Source organism: Phallusia mammillata, chromosome 2, assembly GCF_965637545.1.
Source record: "Phallusia mammillata chromosome 2, kaPhaMamm4.hap1.1, whole genome shotgun sequence".
In the NCBI taxonomy this organism is placed as follows: domain Eukaryota; kingdom Metazoa; phylum Chordata; class Ascidiacea; order Phlebobranchia; family Ascidiidae; genus Phallusia; species Phallusia mammillata.
In genome coordinates, this window is record NC_137253.1 from 22,507,006 (window position 1) to 22,529,561 (window position 22,556).

At 39.2% G+C, this 22,556-nt stretch overlaps 2 protein-coding genes across 2 annotated transcripts; one reads left to right on the top strand and one right to left on the bottom strand.

The window, feature by feature from the left end:
* The first annotated feature begins 360 nt into the window (after positions 1-360).
* On the top strand, positions 361-22,544 carry LOC145212405 (sodium channel protein type 4 subunit alpha B-like). Its single transcript, XM_080080513.1, has 31 exons — positions 361-664; positions 2,866-2,982; positions 3,314-3,531; positions 3,732-3,860; positions 4,983-5,101; positions 5,169-5,358; positions 5,961-6,083; positions 8,897-9,223; positions 9,694-9,851; positions 10,194-10,351; positions 10,615-10,748; positions 10,899-11,082; positions 11,414-11,602; positions 11,839-12,015; positions 16,408-16,596; positions 16,677-16,799; positions 16,873-17,010; positions 17,152-17,307; positions 17,380-17,643; positions 17,887-18,060; positions 18,259-18,399; positions 18,465-18,640; positions 18,742-18,901; positions 19,098-19,331; positions 19,483-19,678; positions 19,744-19,893; positions 20,199-20,524; positions 20,812-20,954; positions 21,064-21,226; positions 21,499-21,661; positions 21,757-22,544. Exons 1-31 carry the CDS (start codon positions 593-595, stop codon positions 22,476-22,478), a joined length of 5,913 nt encoding a protein of 1,970 aa, XP_079936639.1. The 5' UTR covers positions 361-592; the 3' UTR covers positions 22,479-22,544.
* LOC145212406 (DC-STAMP domain-containing protein 2-like) lies at positions 12,228-16,341 on the bottom strand. Its single transcript, XM_080080515.1, has 10 exons — positions 15,666-16,341; positions 15,291-15,504; positions 14,914-15,120; positions 14,648-14,847; positions 14,330-14,476; positions 13,957-14,253; positions 13,584-13,846; positions 13,408-13,517; positions 13,140-13,300; positions 12,228-12,918 (listed from the first exon to the last, which is right to left on the bottom strand). Exons 1-10 carry the CDS (start codon positions 15,947-15,949, stop codon positions 12,630-12,632), a joined length of 2,172 nt encoding a protein of 723 aa, XP_079936641.1. The 5' UTR covers positions 15,950-16,341; the 3' UTR covers positions 12,228-12,629.
* Positions 22,545-22,556: the final 12 nt, after the last annotated feature.

Below are 22,556 nucleotides of genomic sequence, written 5' to 3' on the forward strand. Positions count from 1 at the left end.
AAATCAATTCTAACAGGTTTAACCTTGTAGTTGTTAACGGCGGGTTGTCATTGTCTTATAAATCTGCACCCAAAAGTGCAGTTGTGGTTGATTGTCGATGACCCTCCTGATTATGTTAAATGTTTGCATTTTCTGAATATTACTAAAATGCGAAGTGAATTCATCTAATAATTCAAACCAGCGTTTGTCGCCTATTGACGGACATCCAGGACTCCAAAGAATCAATAGCAATTTAATAAATGTAGCGTAGACGTTGTTGAGGGCCATTCCTGTCAAGGCATATGTGGGATTACATAGAAGATTGACGTGTGGATGAGCAACGACACAATAAAATAAACTATTTACTCTTTCAGAAGCTGTTACACGATTATAGGTAATCTTTGTAAAACTAGTGAATCGCTGACCGTTTCATCGGGTAACGAAGTCCAAACTTTGTAACCATTTTGATGCGAGATAGTGCACGAAGAAATGCCCTACTTTAATCTGGGACTTAGGATTTAGAAGGCACGATGTGTACGGCGTGTCCCATGTAAAGACCTACAATCGCACGGAAATTGCAAAAACTGCACAGGAATACACGTAACGTTTCACCATGGCGATGATAAGGGGACGCAAAATGAAAGCGACCGAAACGAAGCAACTAGCTGACTCTACAAACTCCAAGGTAGGACGTGTCCACTTTGATGTTTACAAGATTGAGTCCAAGGCTTAAGCTTGTGTTAAACGACTTGAAGAGGCTAAATTATTTAAAGCATCCCTCGCTTAAGTTCCATAAGCGTAAGAGTATTGCCTACTACAAAAAACACACAATGTTTATTTTGGGGGTCAAAGGGGACTTTCGCGTTTTTTTACTCTCTCAGTGTTAATTGGAAGCATGCTGAATTTGCTAGTTCACAGGACACCGAAGCATGGTGTTTCTAAACAGTTACGTTTAGGAAGGAGAAATACGTAATTTTGGGGTGTAGCATTAACTTTTTTCTAACATTTTGTATTTACGCGTTGCCGCAGGAGTTGTTGTTTTGTTCAAGTTGGTTGCGGTTGGCAACGTTGCTAAGAGAAACCTTTCATGCTTTCAAGTGTTCAAACAAAACAATATGTATGGAGAAGATTTTCGTAAATAGAGAATTTATAGATAACCAATCTAGAATAATACAGCGTGAAATAAAACTGTCTTGTGTGCCTTTCCCAGAACACCGTTTCTTTCAAACGAGCAAAACTTTTAGTGAAAGGGTCAGAAAAATATCTTTGAAAAATAAATAGATTTCAACCAAAGTTTACTTAAGTAATATTTTGAAGAATGTAGCAGTATCTGGTGCATATACACAAACATTATTATTTAGGTAAAAGGGGCAGTGAAAAATATATTTTTAATAAAGGCCCGGGAGTCGTACTTGGTCCACCCCTAGTTTAACCACTCATACGACACACGTTAAAATTGTTGTCTCTCAAAGTTACTCACTGGCGCTAAGCATTCCCCAGAGTCAGAAAAGTCGATAAACTAACGGAACGCAATAACGCCCTTAATTGTCCACAGATTTATTCCAACCCCGCAATTCTCTGTTCAAATAACGTTGCTCTTCGTTTTGTTGAAGCATTTTTGTTTTGCTTTTGTAACCAGCACGCTGTTCTCCAAATCTCGTTTCCAGTCCAACGACACCATGCGTTACCATATCGGGTGTTACATTAAGAGGCATTATTATTCAATGGTTCGTTAGGCTTCATTCACGTTGTCTGGCGACGAACTACGTTTGTCACCTTGGTATACAGTAGATGTGCGCTGATGATTCTTAAGCCAATCCCACAGCATAATCCCTGCCAGTAGCTTTTACTTGGTTTTAGAAGTGAATGTGGTTTAAGTTGAGGCGAATTGTTCGCTGTGTTCAGCAATATCAGGTGGCCATTACCACAAGAGTTGTTTATGTGGCCGATTAACATGTACGTGTAGCCATGGGTTGCAGTTCTGGTGGCTCGCTGTTTGTCGGCTTCTACTGGGATCGCTTCAGCCCTGTTTACGATGAAGTAAGTGCATTACGCGGACGGATTACATAGTTTTAGGCGATAGGTACGTAAATGCATTTGTTTGCTTTAATCGCGGACATTGTTTTGACTCGAGGCAAAGCTTGTATGATTTGAAAGGATTGAGGCATCGATGATTTGAAAGAATTTTCGGCATCGATTTGAGATTCTACGAACGCGCATTTTAAAACCGGATCAGGATAATCGTAACTTTCGACCTAACCCTGCCGAGTACCGTCTACTTGACACTGAAGATGGCATTACCTAAAAATGTCATGCTTCTCACTGCTTCGTGAGGTTGTTTACGCAAATCAGTTTGTATGATTTGCAAACTGAACTGTTTAGTTTGTATGATTTGCAAACTGAACTGTACATGCCGTGCCAAACGCAGGCAAATAGATTACGTGGGTTTTCAATGATGAAGAAAACTTATCATTTTTAATCGCTGCACACAAAATTTCCCAAACACTTTTATCGTATCGTGGACCTTTAAAGCTGAAAGAGCATTTTATTTAGAAAATCATAAACATGTAATATTTTAATAAAAAACATTTAATGGAATAGGTATACAGGATTTTTATCGGTATTTGGTATCTTACCAGTGCCTAGAAAGAGTCGCATACCGATTCTGTGCCACAGGTTAGCGACCCTGTTTCTTAAGTCGAACAATAAAAGTCAAAACTATGTTGAAATGTGGAACAAAACAACCGTTCCTTGCGTTTTGCATTTTTCAAGCAATTTGTGTATCAAAGGCCTTTTATCAATTTGGAGCTTTAGTGCAAATTCATTTTAGGTATTTTTGCGGTTTGTGAATGTGGGTGTTCATATTATGTGTTGATGTTTCAACAGTTAAGACCACTGGCGCGTTTGAAGGAGCAGCGCCGACTTACCATAGGCTATTCGACTACACCCGAGCAAGTGTTGACTGCCATTGACGACCCTGACCCGTATTACAAAGATAAAAAGGTGAGTGTCGTTTCATGCCACATTGCACTAACCCAAGCGGAACTTGTGAAACGACGGCATACTTACTACTGGTTGGGTAATACACACAAACAGATTTGGCAGGGTTTTTACCTATCACGTTATGACTGGTTAGGTTAGATTTGTGAGAAACATATTCACTTAACGCAACACTGAAAACGCGTTTCGTAAAAACCCTAGTAACAGCTTAATGCACAATTTGGGTTCCTATAAATTGCACATAAATGCGCGTAGTGGAAACAGGTCTACAAACCACAGTTTTGGCGGTTTTTCTTATCCAGTATGTTTAAAAGGTTTTGCTGATTTTTTGCAGACTTTTCTCGTGTTGAACAGGGATCGCCTTATTTATCGCTTCAGCGAAGAAAGATCTCTGTATCTTTTCACAAGAAACAGTAGGATACGAATGGCCTTCATCAACATACTGATTAACAAGTGGTTTAACGGAATTGTTATAATGACGATTCTTCTCAACTGCCTGGTCATGATGCTTAATGGCAACGAGAAACCGATGTGGTCCGAAAAATACGTTGAGTAAGTCAGTTGTGCACTATGATTTACCAGAAACCAAAGTAGGTCATATCGTTTCAAAACAAGGATGCGATACAATAAGCCTCCTTAATAATTTAGTCAGCTACATTTAAAACCGATATTATTTAGTCCACAATAATGTTTAACAAAAATGTCATCAAGATTCGTTTACTGTTTTTAAAACTGATCTTTTTTCTCAACAGAAACGTCTTTACTGCCATTTATACGATTGAGATGATAGTAAAAATTTTGGGCCGGGGTTTTGTGCTTCACCGGTTCAGCTACTTGCGTGACCCCTGGAACTGGATCGATTTTGTCGTCATCGTCGCGGCGTGAGTCATTCCAAAATACAAACTTATTCACTAAATCTAAAATGATATTCCAATTCCGGGATCACTAATCTTATTGACGTATTTTTACAAGAATTTCATGATTGGAGCAAATTTTCGCTGCGGCTCGTTTTTGTTTGATCTGGAAGAGAAATCATAAAACGGGGATATTTGCAAAAATCACGTATTTACCATGTAATCTTTTCGCATTTTTTATTCGTAAAAAATATCAAAACATTTATTTTGTTTTGTTTAACGTTTAATCAAAAACCTATAATCGTACAAAAGCTAGGGATATGAGTTGTTGATTGTTCGTAACTTATCATTTCATTTACAAGTTATATAATAAAATTATTGAAAAAGTTGACAAAGCAAAACAATTACAAACCTTCTTTTCAGTAAGGATCTACACAGGCGACTTGCGCTGGTTCTTCACTTTGCAGACCCGAACAAATGCAATATTCATAATTGTTTATGAGACAGGACAGGGGGCGGCACTTTACTCGCCAAATTGCACGCATAGTTGCAATCGTGCGCTGTTGTAGCGCTCTGTAACGAATTTGCGTTTCGCTTAGCTCCGGGAGACAACCGTAACAAAAAGCTTTGGCGCGAAATAGTTTAAATAATTTATCGTCGCGAGCAAGCCGAAGTTCTGTTCGGAAGGACGCGACAAGGCAATTTTTAACCTGTTCGATTGCTCCTCGGCATATACAGTTGTTTACGGCATGGGTCGACAACCTTTTTTGCACTGCGGACCGTTTTTGAATAGGAAATTTTATCGCGGACCGGTCTTTAAAAAACGACAAATATTTAGCAATAAAAACGCTTAAATTAGTTTATCATCCCCGGGATACATGGGCAAAATGTTTTATACTATTTAACCTGAAAAATTATACGGCCCGGTAACAAACTCCTCGCGGACCGGTACCGGCCGCGCACCGGCGGTTGCCGACCACTGGTTTACAGCTTATTGTGTAAAAATCGCTGTAAAAGTAAGCAACCCTATTTTTGTTCGTGCGCGAAAGCAATTTATGTTTAAATATAAGTTCATGTCCAAGTCTGGTCCACATGCTTCCAATACAGTTTAGCTTGTGTGCATGTCATATTGAATTTAATACTTTACAGATACATACTCATACTGCTCAATCAACTTCCCTCTGCGGATTCGTCCAATCTCAGCAGCCTCACCTTTTTGCGTGCAATCCGTGTGTTGCGTGTTTTCAAAACCGTTTCAGTCATCCCAGGTATTGCACCACCACTATGCAACCACCCAAATACAACGCCAAAATCCAAAATCTCCACTCATTTTAGGTCTACGAATGATCGTTTCGGCTTTGGTGGCATCAACTAAAGCACTGAAGGATGTTATGCTTCTCAGTCTGATGGGATTTTCCATGTTTTCGCTGGTCGGCATCCAAGTGTTTCGTGGCACGTTGCAGCACAAATGTGTTCTTCTCCCTCCGTGGATGCTTCCGCTTCCTCGCAACTGCTCCTCCTCAAGGTAAGGTTTGTAATATAGCGCATTTAAAACACAGAACGCGCATTTGCGTCTTTTTCGAGAACCGTAACTATTCGTTGTACTAAATACTAAAATTCGTGTTACTAAATTATTCGTTACTCCCCATAAAACAGCGGTGGTGTATTTGTTTCTCGACGAAAAAATATCTTTAAATTGTTTATTATGACCATCTTAATATTTGGCCAAGAAACATTCAGTATCATGCTGCAGCGAACACTTCTATGTACCTAAAAACTAGAGGCCAATTGAGCATAATGAAAGGGATGGACCAAACACATATCTTGAACTCTCAGTGACCCTGGTCATCGCAATTTGTTTGCGCATGACTTCAGTCTATTTAGGCATCGCAAATATAGCGCGGAAATCATGTAAAAATACAAGTGTGTAAACACGTTTAGGAATATGGACAGTATTTTGTCGTAATCGTTTGTTTACAGATATTTTTCGCTTTCGTTTCCCGGTGTGCAAATAAGCAGGGAGTCAATTAATTGGGAAGTAAAACAGGTCAAAGAACCCTAAATCCAAATTTAAGGTAGTCTCAAAACAAGCCGTTCAGCGATCTGCCATTTCTGTTTCTTTTTCAGTAATTGGTCAGCAACAGATGACCAGTCCTGTTCGTTCCAACCTAACTACGCTGCTGATGTACTGCGAGATTTTGGAACAGCTGCTTACGGGGAAATGGTCTACCTTGATCGTCATTGGCGAAGGTTTGTTTTTTAGGACACAATATACTAACTGCGTGCAAAGCAAAACTGCTTGGTCAATAACGCTTATTCTTAAGTTTTTCTTGTTTTGTGTACATTTAAGGAACTTGCTGATGACAGGCTCAGGTTTGTGACTTTATTCATTCTCCCCGAAATTAAACTATACCAAGTCTTACAATTATACCATATTAGCCTGTCGTGCATCCTAGACAACCTGACATTTCCAACAAAGTTCAAATCGGTCATAAACAAAGAAAACTGCCCTATTTAAACTTTTACCCTTCATTATAGATCCGATGGCTAACATTGCAATTTTGTTAATTACATGGTGTTTCTATTAGTACAAAATACCAATTTTTGTGTATTTTAAATGCACAGAAAAAATAGAGAGTCCAATAACATAAATATAAAGACAACAAATAACTTAATTGCCGCAACTTCAGTAAAACTATACCAAAGTGCAGACGTCGTCAAGCAGCAACGCGACCATAAATAAATAAATAAATAAATAGAAAATAATAAAATAAGTTATATAATAAAAACAAAAAAGCCCGAGAAAACAGTTAATGCGTATAAGTCATGCGTTTCCGAGGAACAATCCGACGTAAAACATAGCAATGTGATTCCGAATTCCGTCTTCAAATATGGCACACGCGATTTTTCTTTGGCTCGGCAAATGTATTCTTACATGTTGCCTGAAGTGGCATCTCATTCCTTCGATCATGGCCTGTAAAGGGTAACACATAGTTCAATCAATTTGACAAGTAACATATTTTTTACAACGTTAACGACAAAACATTTTAGCAGCACTGGCAAACAGTGATGGCATGCATTTTCGATTAAAAGGTGAATTAATGCGGTGTTGTTTAATTCCCATCATGAAAGGTACTTACATCGTTTGAAGTAGTTCTCTGGAAAGCCAGAGATCGCAACAAATCAAAAGCGTTGCTTTCCAAGTTATCCATGCATGCTGCAGTTAAATGTGAAGGGTCGCATAAAATTCCCTGCAAAATGAAAGCATTTTTGAAAACTAGGCCTTTCTCACTAGATGTTGCTTAAACCTACTTCCTCATTACTTTTATTAAAAAGCGAATAAAGCAACTTACGTCAGGAAGTTGGATAGGTGAACGGCTTCTGCAGTGCATTGGATTGTCCTAAAAGAACATGGGTTTGAAACAAATGTAGCTTATGTTGAGACGACGGGATTGGTTATTTTCTTACCAGTATAACTTCTCTGGCGTTTTGCAACCAAAGAACAAGTCTGAAAATGTCCACAGCCATTTTATCGTTGTTACTCAACGTGACGTCATTCACCCACAGGGAGTTTACCGAGTTACTTGCATCCATAGATACCTGAAAGAGAAACAAAATGAAGTTTACAAACAGTTTTAGGTTTAGTTGCAAAAACGATAAAGTGGGGCGTAAATTGTATTTTGAATTCAAATGGTAGCTATTTTTGTCACATAATTTCTGACGCAATCTTCCAGGGTTGGCTGCGGCTTTGATAGTATTTAGGGTGGATTAACCACTGCAAAAATCACAAAATCCATTGGGAGAAGTAGTTCTTAGGCATGAATGTTGTATCACTCTCGCTTGCATCAGCTATAGAGATCAATGCGTCACCCACAAAATCCATGACTTAAGGATTTTTTTTAATTCGGAAAATGCTTTATATGCATTAATTCTACGTCGTACGCATCGTATTTTATACAGGAAGCATACTAAGTTGATTTTGTATCTAATTTGATATGAAGGTTGCAAAATACAATTCTGCAGCAGAACATTTGGCCCAAACATATTTATAAATTAAATTATGCACATTTAAGCAGTTATTTTGATGTTTAAATCTTCGAATAAACGCATTTGTTATTGTAAAAACTTTGTACAGCATATAATTATAATTTTTTGTTGTAGTTAAAAAGGCTTTTAGTGGGGACTGTAAAAAAGTTTTTAAAAAATAGCGTCGAAAAATATACCCTAGTTGGTTGCAGTTCATACCTGAACTTGTGAGTAGCTTCTGTCCTTCATCAGATCATTGCCCAATATGGAACTAAAAAACTTATTCTTGTTGTAAGATAACGGTGTACAACGGCTAATCGAGTTTGAACTCGCCGCAGTAGCCAAAAACAAAATTGCTAACACTGTATTAAATATCGTTGACATATTGGTTTCTTAGTAGTTGCAAAGTCGTTCTTCACTAATATCTCTAGTTCCGATGTTTTATACGAGTCAATTCAGATGATTGTCGTCGATGTGATGGCTTCATGATTTTATTGTTCGCTTTTATAGCAGGTACAGGTAATTTTTTCCAAACAATTTGGTCAATCTGTTGACCCAGCAGAGACATGGTACTTCCCTTTTGTTTATGAAGCTAGCTATGATGTAACTGATCATCACCGACGAAAATTTGTATTCACAAGCAACACTCCAAATTTAGCGAGTTCGTTGTAGCGTTTCCGTTGCCGCCCGAATTTAGCTACTACACTGTAGTATCTTCGGTTTGTACGCAAATAAATCAATCAATTGTATTTGATTGTGACGTGAAAGGATATACCATGCACTCTTGTCAGGGGATGCCCTCGTATTTACCTACGATAACGGTTGACCGGGTTTAGATTGTCACAAGAATTTTGGGTAATTATTGGAGATCACCGCTTCCGTCGCCGACCCTGGACCGTTCCGTCTATTTACAAACGCACAATAAGTTTCAGTTCTGCGCTGCCTAAGGATGCTTTCATACAACACAGAAGACACTGGAAGGGTGATTCCCCAAAATCCAAACAAATCACAGAAAACAAAATGATTTTCTCTTGTAGGTCCTTATCGCTCGCCCGGAATGACAGTGAATACTCAAGTTCCGATGCCTGGTCTAGCACAACAATAACAACAACAATCCAACCGCTTACCACTGAAGCTTCTTTGTTTGACACTGTTGCAGCAACGGAAAATACAGCGCTACATGGCAAACTCTGCCTTCAAAATAACAATACGTCGTCAAACAATTGGACTTTTGCGGCAACTGACGTAACGCCGTTTAACAGCACCGGCTATAATTTTGCGTGGGACCGTTGGATCAGCGATTCACGTCATTACCTCAAAAACAGCGACATCTATCGGTTGTGTGGAAATCAAAGTACTGCCGTGTAAGTTAAATATGTTTAAAATTGAGCTGACTTACTACAATCGGAATCTCTACATTGTCTGCGTTGTAATTCTTGTTGTTAATACCTTCTTTTTATTTTTCATTCAACCATCATCGGCATATTGAAAGGTTTCATTTCTAAATTTGCCTAAGCTATGCAGCATTTCCTGGCAACACGTTTTATGAACTTAAAGTAGAAATTGAAGTGACCATGTTACAAGATAACTGTTGCGTACAGACTTTGCCATAAAAAACATTCGGACATTACATTATTGATAGAGAATTGCCAATGCCAAAACGTATACAGTCGCAAATATAAATCTTATGGCCATATGTCCAAACGGAAATTTACTTTCAAAATAACCGCGCCGTTTTAGGTTTTCTAGGTACGCCCTTATCTTAGGTCGAAACCTGAAACCGCGAAATTTCCTGGTCATGTTGTCTTCTGTGAAGTATTTTTTTGTTTTTTAGGAAGTGTCCGTCCTACACTGTTTGTGTCCGAGCTGGCGGAAACCCCAATTTCGGCTACACAAGCTTCGACAACTTTTTCTACGCTTTTCTTTCTGTTTTTCGACTTTCGTTGCAGGATAATTGGGAGGAGTTGTATCTACAGATTATGGAAACCAACGGTTTGAGTTTAAACATGCGGTTAATGTAACTATGTAACGCGGTTGTTTTCAACGCGGAATATCCGTGCTACACGAGTCGCAAAGCACTGTTGATAATATTTTGTTTCGGTAATAATTACCATGATATCACACGAATTTGTCAAAGTGAACAACTGAAATTAGCGATTTGAACCGAGTCTAAAAAGAGTCGTTCTGAATGCTTGTAATTCGCTTCTATTGCGAATTTTTTTTTTCTTTTGCAGTAAATCGCAAAAAAAAGACAGAACACACTGATTTACTATCACGAAATGTCTTTCCGCATTGTATTCGCTTAACACAACTTCCATATATTTGCATTTGCAGGGCAACTTGCGTTTTTCTTCTTTATTGTGATAATTTTCCTCGGCTCATATTACCTCGTTAACTTGATCCTGGCGGTCGTAGCATCTGCATACGAAGGCCAACGGAAGGATGTGGCCAATGCTCTTGAAGAAGAGAAACGGGAATTGCTAAGTGAAAAGGTACGGCCAAATGTTACTGCAAACTGCGGATAAGGTGTCTGAACATAATTCACATTCGTGAATGTTTAATGAGGTGGATAGGTCGATACGTGAAAAACGGTTGTGGTTACCTGATAACAAAGTTTCGTTCCATGCCATCAAATTAAGCTGTTTTCTCCATATATTATTATGTGTCCGAATTTTGTTGTTTCGACGCAAAGTTTGTTATGGTTATAAATTGTCTGTTCTGTATAAATTTCTTATCAAATTTCTTTATGTGGCAGGAAATTCTGAAAAAACGGCGAAACGCGGCTAGAACAATGAGTGATCTGACGCGTCAATCACAGAAGATGATAAAGGAAGAAAGCTGCTTTTTAAGATGTCACTGCTTCGAATCCTTTAAAGAATACTTTCTACTGTAAGATTTGGTCGTTTATTATTTACAGATCTCACCAAAAATAAGATTCAAATTTCACTTTAGCTGAAAGGTTGGGTTAATGTCTTTCGGTAGAATCACTTTAAAGACCGTTTGTTGTAAAAATATGTAAAAACATGTTACTCGTTTCAGTTGGTCTTGTTGCGTTGGAGGCAGTTTGATATGCAAAGTGCGTGAGAAATTGGACGAATTCTTTGCAACATCGGTTGCTGAGATGATCACAGTGAGTTTCGTGATTCTTAACACCTTCTTTATGGCTCTTGACAGGCAACCGATGGGGGCTACGTTGGAAAACACACTTTATGTCTCCAATATGGTAAGTCAAACTTGAAAAGTTAACCGTATTATTGTGTTCTTTAGGGGTAAATTTCAGGAGATCTGGACCGCATTACCCCACACCATGTAGCTTCAGGTTCGGGTCGGGTTTTAGACTTGTACTTTCGGTTTCAGGCCGCTTACAAATTTGCTTCACACATGAGTTTAAAACACTCACATACGCTCACAAGGGTGTTTAAAATATTTTTTAATATGCAATATTGAAATTCAACAAGCAGTGTTTCTTACTGACAAGTAGGCTAAGATCAGTGTCACCAAGTATCCCGATTCAACGACAAACAAATTTTGGTTTTGCACTGTTTTCTGTGCAGGTATTTACAATGCTCTTCGCCGTGGAAATGGTGCTGAAAATTTTTGCACTGTCCCCATACAAATACTTCGTTGTAAGTTGGAACGTGTTTGACTTCGTGGTAGTCACACTTAGTCTCATGGAGCTCGTACTCTCGGACAAATTACCCAATGGTTTATCAGTCCTCCGAACATTTCGTCTCATTAGGCTGGTGCGTATGCCTAATTTGCTTTTAAATGTGTTACGCTTTTGCATGCAGGTATGGACAGTTGTATTAGTATTTAAATATATAACTTTTAATACTTTACAATGTAAATATTCTAAAAGAAATCACCCAAGTATAACATACTCGTTACTTATAATGAAAAATGTTTCAAATATCTAACTTAATATGTTGGTCAAGTGAACAAACTTAAACATTAGCCTCTCTGTTGTGCTAATATATAGGTTCGAATTCTTAAATTGGCACGATCATGGCCCACTCTCAGCAAGTTGATGCAGATGATCGGGGACTCGCTAAGCAAAGTTGGATACCTCACCCTTGTTCTTCTAATTGTGCTGGTCATTTTCGCCTTGGCCGGAATGCAGACGGTCGGTCCTCAGTTCTACATGAACAGAGCTAAGGTGAGGGTCATGTTGCTATTTGTATCTCCGTTTCACTCGCTAACTGTGTTAATTTGTTTGCTTTTGGAGGTGCATGTACCCACCGGTGCCCTCTGCTGTTGACTTTCGCACGCAGGTCATAAGAGACTTTTAGGTTCACTTACTTGATTGCACATAGTGGACGTATTGCATTCAAAAACCTTTACATAGCACTAGAATCAGTCACGTTGAAAACTTTTGCAACTTTTTATTGCAGTTTACACTTCTAGCATTATTTCAAAAACAAGTCAAGTGCAAACATTGAATTTTTCTAAAGGTCAATCTGCATTGCCGTAAAGGTCATTGTAATGTTTTTACAGGATATCCTCCATGTTTTAAGAACACGGTTAGACGAACAGGGTTTCGTAATCTCGCCTGGAAACTTGATATTTTTTCTTTCTTAAAACAAAAACGCTACACCGCATCCCGACCAGCTGAATATTCATGACCCTTTATAGCTTGTCTATCAATTATTGACGTCTTGTGGAAAACTTTATGGGTGGCCGAAATAGTAAACGTTAAAATAAAAAATCAACGCAAAATAAAGCACCTGTGGTCAAATTAAGGAATAAGGTATGAATAAACAATTGATTGCGTCATTGTTCTGAGTCTGATTCGCTTTTATTGGAAATTGACATGTAGCTGGTTTTGGAATGGTTTTCAAAGCGAACAGTTTTTGTCTCTTTCGTGCCCTCCTCTTCATTGCCTTCATCCTCATCCGATGAAGACGAAGCGGAGGAATCTGAGATCCCACTTGATTCCAGAAGGATCTCGGCCATCCGGCTTTGTTCACTGTCGGGTTTATGTAAACTGCTTGAGGCAACATTGCTCTTACGTCTTTTCCGAACAACTTTACTTTCTTTGACCAAACAAATGATACACAACCTGCAAAAAGCTCAAATCATCATTGCTTTGCTTGTTAGCATCAAAAACAAGACAAAGCCTTTCAGTCTCAATACATTTTTGTAGAGTTTTTCGCCACATGTTACCTTTTGTGCAACCAATATTCTTTGTTAAAGCTAATTCAATTTGTAGCACAAAATGTTTGCATATAACTAACGGCACGTCTGGTTTTGTGTCAAAAGAAATTGCCAATTATTTCTTACCTGTGTAAGTCTTCATAACATTCCACGCAGTAGACAGCTTTGCATCCGAATGTGGGGCAACGAACAAAAAGTTCCGAGTGCTGTTTGCCCCCAGCGAGTCTACAAACGTTGCATCGAAAACGAGTCCTGCCACTGACACATCGCGCACACCACCCGAGAATCTGGTGCAAAAAGGTGTTTATAAACAATATGTTATTAAACACAAATAAAATGAAGAAAACAACAATTTTATTACTGTAAAAATAAATTAAAAGAGATTTTGACCAACCCCACGTCGATGAGAGAGGCGCCCTAAGAGACTATTCTGATCATCTGCCTTGCTTTGGTTAACTTTGCAGCATGCACGTTTGACTGCGTTAACCAAGCCCGCTTGAGCACCTAGAAATGTGAACGTGCATCATGCTAGAGAAGCACTGTGCTGTGGATTTAAAGAGTTAAACCTACTTAATCCTCGACTAGATAGAATCTTTGCCCTCAGAAAGAGAATGCGAGCTTTCTCACGCTTCGGATAAAACTTGGTCATGATGACCCGACGAAGGCGAAGAATGTATGATTCAGTCAGGCAAATGAGATATAACATGACAAATAGTGATATTATGACGGCGTAATTCTTGTAGTCCGGTGGTCGTGGATTCGGAAGACAATTCTCAATCGAAAATCCGTATCCTTCCGAGCTAGCAAGGCGCTGCATGGCGCTTGCAATCGCCCTACAAAAAATCATAAAAATATTAAAAACCTGTGGTTTTACGCGCATTGAGAAGACTTTTCAGTGTGTTTTCCACCGTCTACGACAAACATTTTCAGGTAATTTTTTTACCTGTAAATAATGGACAAAAAGCCATATCCTCCTATCGCTAAACCAACGAGCTTCGCGGCAATTTCCTTTCCCTGTCCATCAAATGATTCTCCCATTACAGTACTTGCACCTTTTGTAAGAGCTTTTTCAAGGAGTGTACCAGCTTGACGGCGTAAGGAAAGTGACACAGCCATCTCGTGGAGAAGCCACCAGAGACTGTAGTCCACAAATAAGACCGCCGCAGTATAGAATGTATGAAATGAAATCGAGCTAAACCCTTTGGAAAACTTTTTCACTTCAGCACGGGACATCCATATTCTTGACAAGGGGAATACATACAGTCATTTATCTTTTTCTGTCTGTTTTATGTGTTTTTTTTTTAAATAATACTTACCTGCTTGGGCTTATGAACTTCGAATTTTCTTTCGCTCTGAGAGGAAATACGGAAATTCCACTGGTTTTTCTTCTCTTTTTATCCAGCCTTTCCAGCTGATCCGTCACATAGCAGTTGTCGAACTCAATGGAAGTCAAATATTTGTACCTGGTAGTGTACAAAATTATCATAAAAAGCTCAATTAATGTAAAAAAGATATTTTTACAGTTCGTGTTACGTGTTACAGTTCGACATCAATGGCCTATTAAACCACGCAATTCAAAACCGTTTCACAGGCCGCTTTAGCGCAAACATTTCACACCACACAAACCGACATACCTGTATTTCACTGCTTTTAGAATGACAAAAAGTGTCGAAAATAACATTGCGAATCGAGCCCACGCAAATATATCAGTGATGCCGGAGATTGTTTCCCGAATTTCGGCCAAGATGTCGCTTGTAATTTCGGAAACAGTTTTCGATGAGTTTACTTCGTAACGAAACTCATGCGAAAATGACATGTTAAATTCGAACTCTTTCTAAAATCAAAAGATGCTAATTTTAAGGTGCAAAGTTTTCACGCCACTTAACTCTGTGTAACCTACCTTGACCTGTTTAATCGCATCTTTTACAGGGTCTGTGATTAATTTCTTTGCTTGTTTTGCTACAAAGTTGGGAATGATGCAAAGGAAGGCACCAAGTTTGTCGCTACAAACATCACCCATGTTTCGAATAAAATCGTTCATGTGGCGAATCACGTCGGCTACCGACTGCAACTTCTCAGCAAATTCGTAAAAGGCTTCTTCAGCCGTCTGCATAAAATACACAAAAAGACGCTTGCAAGTTAAAAACTGATTGTGGCATTAACTTTATAATTTTTATGGGGGTGGCAGTTTTCCATTTAAGTGTGCTATAATTTAGCTGTTCCTGTGTATTATTTACAAACCGCAACCGATAATTTAAACCACAAATCAGAAAATACCTCCACCCCGTCTGCTATTGTATCTATTGTATCTTCCATGGTAGAAAGAATTGCATTTTGCCCGTTGTGCACAAGCGCTTGTAAACCTTGTGTCATATTGTATCCAAGTTCGTCGCCACACGTCAAAGACCTTGAAATCTGTTTGTAGTTGTGGGCGATATTTACCGAAGGCCCAGTGAGCAGCAGCATAAGTGCAAACGCCAAAATTATGCCCCTATCAATAATTTAAACAAATCTTTAAAAGTTTGTCAAGTCTAATGTCAAATATGTAACCTCATACAGTAAGGATAAACAAGCACAAAGCATTTAGATTATCAACTGGTAAAAAACATAGCTTAACATGCTTTATCAGACATCTGAAATGACTTTACACACCTTCCTTTACTTGTACAAAATGTCGGAAGGAGCAGAGCCACAACACATCGCACAGCTTTAGAAAACGCCATGCCAACAGCAACGGGAAAGCCAATGATTCCGCTCCACCATATTGCTTCATGGGCTTTCCATTTGCTGTGATATGTCATCAACAGATAAAAAGCTTGACTGAGAGCTAAGCCGTACAGAAATCTTATGACCAGAACAATCAGCCACTCGTTGTAACGGTTTTCTGAATCATCAGTTAGATCATCTTGTGCACCCCACGATCTTTTTCTCAACATAAGTCGCCTGTGGACAAACACATTGGTTCCAAGACTTCTAAAACAAACAATAAAAAATACACTTGCTTTTTTATGTCCTCTGCGCTATCAGATGACCAAGTCGATGAGGACAATAGCGATTCTTCGTCTTCAAAAACATTTTCACTGTTACCTTTGCCAGTAAGCCGTCCCCAAAAACCCTGAAAGGTTGCTTTGATGCTACCAGCACCACCCAACGCCGTGGACGCTTGATCGTGCGTGTTGACCAAGCCGCTGCTAATATTTCCCATCTTAACTCAAAATTGCAACTGCCTGACGCTATAGGGACATTTTCAAAATACTTGCCAAAGCTCACTAAGGTTGCAACTACAACGAAACTGTCTTTATTAACTGAACAAAGGGTATTGTTCTTGTAAAGGTCTACTCATAATTGTTTTAGCGCAGTAAACCGTAACGAAACATATTTATACAATGTGCAGGGCATACCTCTGAGGTGGCATATGAACGATTTTCCACATGCATTTCTCGTCGTGTTTCGCATTCAGTGTGGAGAGTGGATTCAAAGCATGTGGCGATGTATGCATTCAGTTACAGAGGAGGGTTCAGTTGGTCTTTTTCCAGTTTGTCTCTTTGTTTTTCTTGGAGTGGTAGTTGTTGGAAATTTAGTGGTAAGTATTTAATTTATTTTAATATCGACAGATATTACAAGATTTTACGGTTTTTAGAGTATGTTTCTTTATACCGACAGGTTTTAAATCTTTTTCTTGCCTTACTGCTAAATTCCTTCAGCGGAGAGGCGCTGAAGAATGGCAGTGGAAAAAAGAAAAGCGCCAAGCAATTTTTTTCGTCAATTAAACAAGTGGGGAAAAAGGTGAATTTTCATTTTTTTACTTTACCACTTGGTGCAATCGGTTGTTTTATGTTTTGCTGACCTACTTTCTCAGGCGTTTCCGAAGTTGCAGAATACGACAAAACGCAAGGTGGCGCCACAAGAGAATATTGTCAGTCCAAGTTCAAACAACGACAAAGAATCATCAAACGGTTTTAATACAAACCTCCAAAATAAATCTAATCCATCCTCGGTAAATTTGCCAATAGCCTACATATAGTTTGTTTATTTAATAGAAAGTCAGTGTAAACATAAAAAAAACGAACCCAAATGTGCTAAAGCTAAATGATCATAGTTATCTACAACAATTTTTGGTACCTGTTTTCTTTATCAGGTGAAAAGTGGGTTTTCCATTGAAAGTGACAGGGACTCGAGAAAAGATGACCAAACATTACTGAACCACGCAAATAGTGTTAACGCAAAGTTGGAAGGAACTTACAAAAAGGAGGGCCATCCCGTTTTGCGTCGTGCAGACAATGGTTCCAATAATGTAAGCAATTTTAGGCGACCTGATTGTAATTTCTAAGAAGGTCGGGCGTTTACGTGTTTTTTGGTCCATCAGAACTCAAGCTTGACCCTAAACACAAAAGTGCTTTCTGAGGAAACAGTACAAAGCTGCCAAAGTAATGAATGTAGTAGTTTCATAAGTCTAAAGCCGTCAAGAAGCTCTACGTGGTCAACCCTGTACAGCAAATTTTGCGGCAAAAAAACATCGACTTTCAGCAAGAGGTGGTCATCATTTCGCTCAATGATGAATCGCATTGTTCAGCACTCCGTGTTCGAGTATTTCATCATTTTTGTTATTTTGCTGAGCAGCGTAGCACTGGTAAGTGGCAGAAAAGTCGAGTAGTGTTGACAAAACAGAAATATAAATTATTGATAACCTGTGATTTTCCAGCGGACCACCTGGTTCAACTTTGACCGCGTTAAAGGGATTTTTTATCAACGATAATTGAATTTGCACAATCTTCTTTATTGTGAGTTAAATAAGAAAACAATCAGTCACCCTCTCTAGGCAGCCTGGAACTTAACAAACTGAAGACCAATCACACATGTTACACTCTTGAAGGTTTTTGACGACATTTATCTGCCTGAGAAGCCCAAGATGAAGCAGATTCTCATGATATTCGATCGAATCTTTACAATCATATTTTTCGTGGAAATGATTATGAAGTGGATTGGCTTTGGCTTGAAGAAGTACTTCACCAATGGCTGGTGTCTGCTGGATTTCTTCATTGTGTTGGTAGGAAACCGCAACGTCTTTGTTTCGTTGTCAAACGCTAAAAAGTATATGTGGTCTACATTGATCGATATACTTTCCCGATGCCGTTTTCTCTATATAGCTTATAACATCTTGTGTCTGTCACTAGTTCACATTTCCTAAAAAAAACATTGGTATTGTCCGATCCTATAAACACTTTTCTTGTTTTTCTACATCAAGGTTTCGCTGATATCATTGACCCTGGAAATCATTGCTTCGCAAACTGGTCTAAACAACACTGACCTTTCGTTTCTGCGCGTTTTACGGAGTCTGAGAGCGTTTAGACCACTAAGAGCAATGTCTCGTTTTCAAGGCATCAAGGTAAACAAACGAGCTTATTCCAAAAATACTGTAATTTATAACTTATTTTGAATGCTGTTTCATAGGTGGTCACTGACGCTTTGTTTCGTTCCATTCCGTCTATTGTCAATGTGTTCGTGATTTGCCTAATTTTCTGGCTAATTTTTGCGATCATGGGCGTCAACTTTTTTGCTGGTAAAATGGCTGCGTGTCGGTGGAGGGAAACAGGAGAGAAGGTTTGGCACCCTAAAGACTTCGAAAGGTATTTGTCCAATATTGCGTTAGTTAAAATGTAAACTGATAACTAAGTTCATTGAAGTCTTGCGGGTCGCGAGTGGTGAAACATTAAATGTTGGTTTGTAGGTGGCCTGATTTGCTTAACTATTACGAGATGCCTCCTATCAACGTCACAGACAGAGCAAGTTGCAATTGCTTGGCAGCGTTGACTGGAGATAAAGTGTACTGGAAAAATTTGGAGGTCAATTTCGACAACGTTCTAATCGCTTACGTATCTCTTTTGCAGGTGAGTTCTACACAACTAATATTATGATTAAACATGTTTGATTTTGCTTCTTGCCAAACTTGGACGCGTACGTAATGGGTAGCCTACATACACCAGTGATATGAGTATGCATTTAGCCTCTTCTAAAGTACCTTCTTCAGTTAACGTAACAGTTCTATGTTACAACGTTACTACATTTCACTCATTCCACATACAGGTTGCAACTTTCAAAGGCTGGATGCCCATAATGTATGCTGCAGTAGACTCTCCGGAAAACATCGACGAACAGCCAATCAGGGATAACAACGTGGCCATGTATTTCTTCTTCGTGGCATTTATCATCTTTGGAGCCTTCTTTACGTTGAACCTGTTTATCTCGGTGGTTATTGACAATTTTAACCAGCAGAAGAAGAAGTTTGAGTTTGCTGGAGCAGAACTGTTCCTCACCGACGTAAGTCAAAACAATCCGTAATATTTAAAAAAGGTCTAATGTATAGCCTATGCAATATCAACGTACGTAAGTGCTATGAAGCCGATTCATCGTGCCTTGCTGCTTTATCGATCATATCACAGCAATGTATCACATTTTTAAACGTAAACAGAGTCAAAAAAAGATGTACAGCGCTATGAAGAAGCTGAAAGCAAAGTTTCCAAGCAAACTGCTCCCTGTGCCCAAAGCCCAATGGAAAGAGCGTTTGTACCTGTTTGTAACTGGCGACAAATTCGAACTAGCTGTCATGGTGATCACCATTCTCAATCTTGTTGCTATGGCGATGGAACACGAAGGGATGTCACCGGGTAATTTTGATATTTCTTGCTTGTTCCTTAGAGAAATTAATTAATGATTGTTATGTTTTTGTCAGATGAAGTCAACGCAATGCAAATAATAAGTTATATTTTTCTGGCCATATTCTCTTTCGAAATTGTGCTTCGCCTCATGGCTATGGGTTTGTCTTATTTCCGAGTTCCCTGGAACATTTTCGACTTTCTCATCATTTTCGGATCGTTGCTAGGTGAGTAATTTTTTCGAATTCCCATAGTAGTTTATTAACTTCACCTGAAGGTTGAACCTTATTTTTAGCATCACTCCAACACATATTCATTAGTATTTGAACGACAATTTCGTGCTAGCTGCACCTTCTTCCGCTTGTATTAACCATATTAACTATTGTGTGACAAATCTGAAAATATACAACCCTAAAAGTGTTTATTTAATCAGTAACACAATATATTTAACAACGGTTAGGCATAGTTTATGCTAAAAACGTCAAAGTCTTTGTTGCATCATAATAATCTGTCGACTTTAATCTCTTTACAGTTAACGTCATCAACCTGGGGTTGCAGACGTACAGCGGTAGTGACGTACCCATTGTGCCTACGTCGCCATGGTTACCGATGCTTCGAATGATTCGGATAGCCAGAATCCTTAGGATCGCCCGGGTAGCGAGTGGCATCCGCACCCTGCTATTTGCCTTAATGCTGTCAGCTCCCGCTTTAATCAACGTGGGGAGTCTCTTGTTTCTCTTCATGTTCATCTACGCGATTTTTGGCATGTCACAATTTAGTCACGTGGAAAAGAAAGGCGCACTCAATGATGTACTCAACTTTGAGACTTTCCCCAACACTTTTCTGTTACTTTTTCAAGTAAGTTTGCGGTCAGCTAAAGAATTTCTTTTGAATAATTTTAAGTTCAGCGCCATGAAAGGCGATGCGCCAAACTGATAAGAATAAATAAAAAAAACTCGGACCTCGTGAAAACTTGAATGCCACAGACCAGAGTTTATATCAAACCAAGTGTGTATAGGCTAATTTCAAACATTTTTTTTATGATTTATATGAGCTGTTTCGTCTGACGGAGCATCACTGCTGCACGGAAAAATCACACAGATAAAATCAATAATTTCACATTTCATCGCATTTTTCTGTGGTAGATGTCAACCTCAGCAGGATGGGATGGATTCATGGAACCGACATTATACGTGGACGGACCAAATGCAGAATGTTCACCGGGCGAAAACGGGGATAAGGGCACCTGTATGAGCACTACTTTCATTGGATACTTTTATTTTGTGAGGTATACTGTTTTTATTTGAAATGTTTTAACGCTATTATACACTGATTTTCTATCCGAGGATTGTTTTCTCAGCCAAACGTTCTTTAAGTTTCGCTATTTCATTTTGCAGTTATTTACTTATTACGTTTGTAATCGTGACGAACATGTATATTGCAATCATACTGGAAAACTTCGATCTTGCAACAAAGGACAATGAGGAAGCGTTAACAGCTGACGACTTCGAGCATTTCTTTGACATGTGGCAAAGATATGACAAAAACGGCAACGGAAAGGTTTGTAAACTGGACCACATGAAGCCCAAACCCGGGTTGCCCTTGCTTCCGAAAACTGTGTTTGTTGCTCGGCAGACGTTAACCTAATGTTCCTGGTAACGTCCTAAAATGAGAATCATTGGTTTCGAACCAAAATTTAAATTATGGCGCATATTTCATGGGACACTTTCGCTTTGCAACAGGCGAGTTTCGTCATCAAAACATACCATTCAAATTTCATCAATACGATTTGGTCACACAATTCGGTACGTGATACAGTACTGTTTTTTTAGCTGACGGTGGATCAACTGAGCGACCTTCTTCATTACATCGATCGGCCGATTCAGATCCGCCAACCTAACAAACATCAAATCGCAACGATGCGCATCCCAATGTGCGAAGGATACAACCTGCAAATTCTCGATGTTGCTTCAGCGTTACTGAAAAAAATATTGGGTCAGCAAAAGTTTTTATCATTATATTCCAGTCATTTTTTGTCTGTGCTATATGTAGCCTAACATACCAAACCGTCTATCAAATCATTTTTACAGGGTCAGAAGGACTATCGTCCGAAATGGAAGAGGAATTAAAAGCCTACTACAAGCGCAAGAAGATGTCACCCTATGACTCAAAACACGTGACCGATACCTACAAGTACATCGGAAAACATAAATCTAGGAAGTGCTCAGAAAGAAACACCACGTCAAGTGTGATGCGGTTGGCCAAACTTGTCCGTGACAACCTTGTATATTTGCCGACGGGAAGGTCACCATCCACAAGCAACGTGCAGAGCACAGCGCGCAATAGTCGCGGCGAGTTCAAGGACACCCAGCGCTGTAACGTCACACGCGCTGATGTACATCGCGAACCTGAAGTAATCCTTAATGCCAACAGCGACCAGAGCAAGGTTGCTAACCTGGTGCAACCAACGTACGACTATCTGCCTCAAACATTGACTGTGGAATCCACGTACGAAAAAAGGGCCAGTTTAGCCGTAGAGCACAGTTCAATGCAGCAACTGCCGACAGCTAACCACTTCCCCGCGACGAACATTAAGGCAGAAAGCAGCAAAGCAACTAAATCTGATTCCGGGCATGACACTGCATGTTTGCTGAACAGTCGTTCCCAGTGCATAGTTCGCACTAAGGAGACTAAAAACTTACGTGCAAGTATAGCCGACGCGACATCAGCGGATGAACTTAAGGCAATATCTGGTGATGTAGTTATTCACATGCCCGAGGACGTTGTAGGTTTGTCCACGGGGGTTAGTTAATAGTTTGATAATAATCCTATTTCTCAGTTTCGCGAGCATAAAATAAAATCTTGTTTGGTACACGTATCACACCTGTTT

Bases quoted from the DNA above. Each gene is read 5' to 3' on its own strand.
- LOC145212405 (XM_080080513.1), top strand. From the start codon at position 593: ATGGCGATGATAAGGGGACGCAAAATGAAAGCGACCGAAACGAAGCAA. The intron at 3,861-4,982 runs GTGAGTCATTCC...AATACTTTACAG, and splicing joins TTTGTCGTCATCGTCGCGGC to ATACATACTCATACTGCTCA. The intron at 6,084-8,896 runs GTTTGTTTTTTA...TTTCTCTTGTAG, and splicing joins CTTGATCGTCATTGGCGAAG to GTCCTTATCGCTCGCCCGGA.
- LOC145212406 (XM_080080515.1), bottom strand. From the start codon at position 15,949: ATGTTGAGAAAAAGATCGTGGGGTGCACAAGATGATCTAACTGATGAT. The intron at 14,848-14,913 runs GTAGGTTACACA...TTTTGATTTTAG, and splicing joins ATGCGATTAAACAGGTCAAG to AAAGAGTTCGAATTTAACAT. The intron at 13,301-13,407 runs GTTGGTCAAAAT...TTTTTGCACCAG, and splicing joins GCCTCTCTCATCGACGTGGG to ATTCTCGGGTGGTGTGCGCG.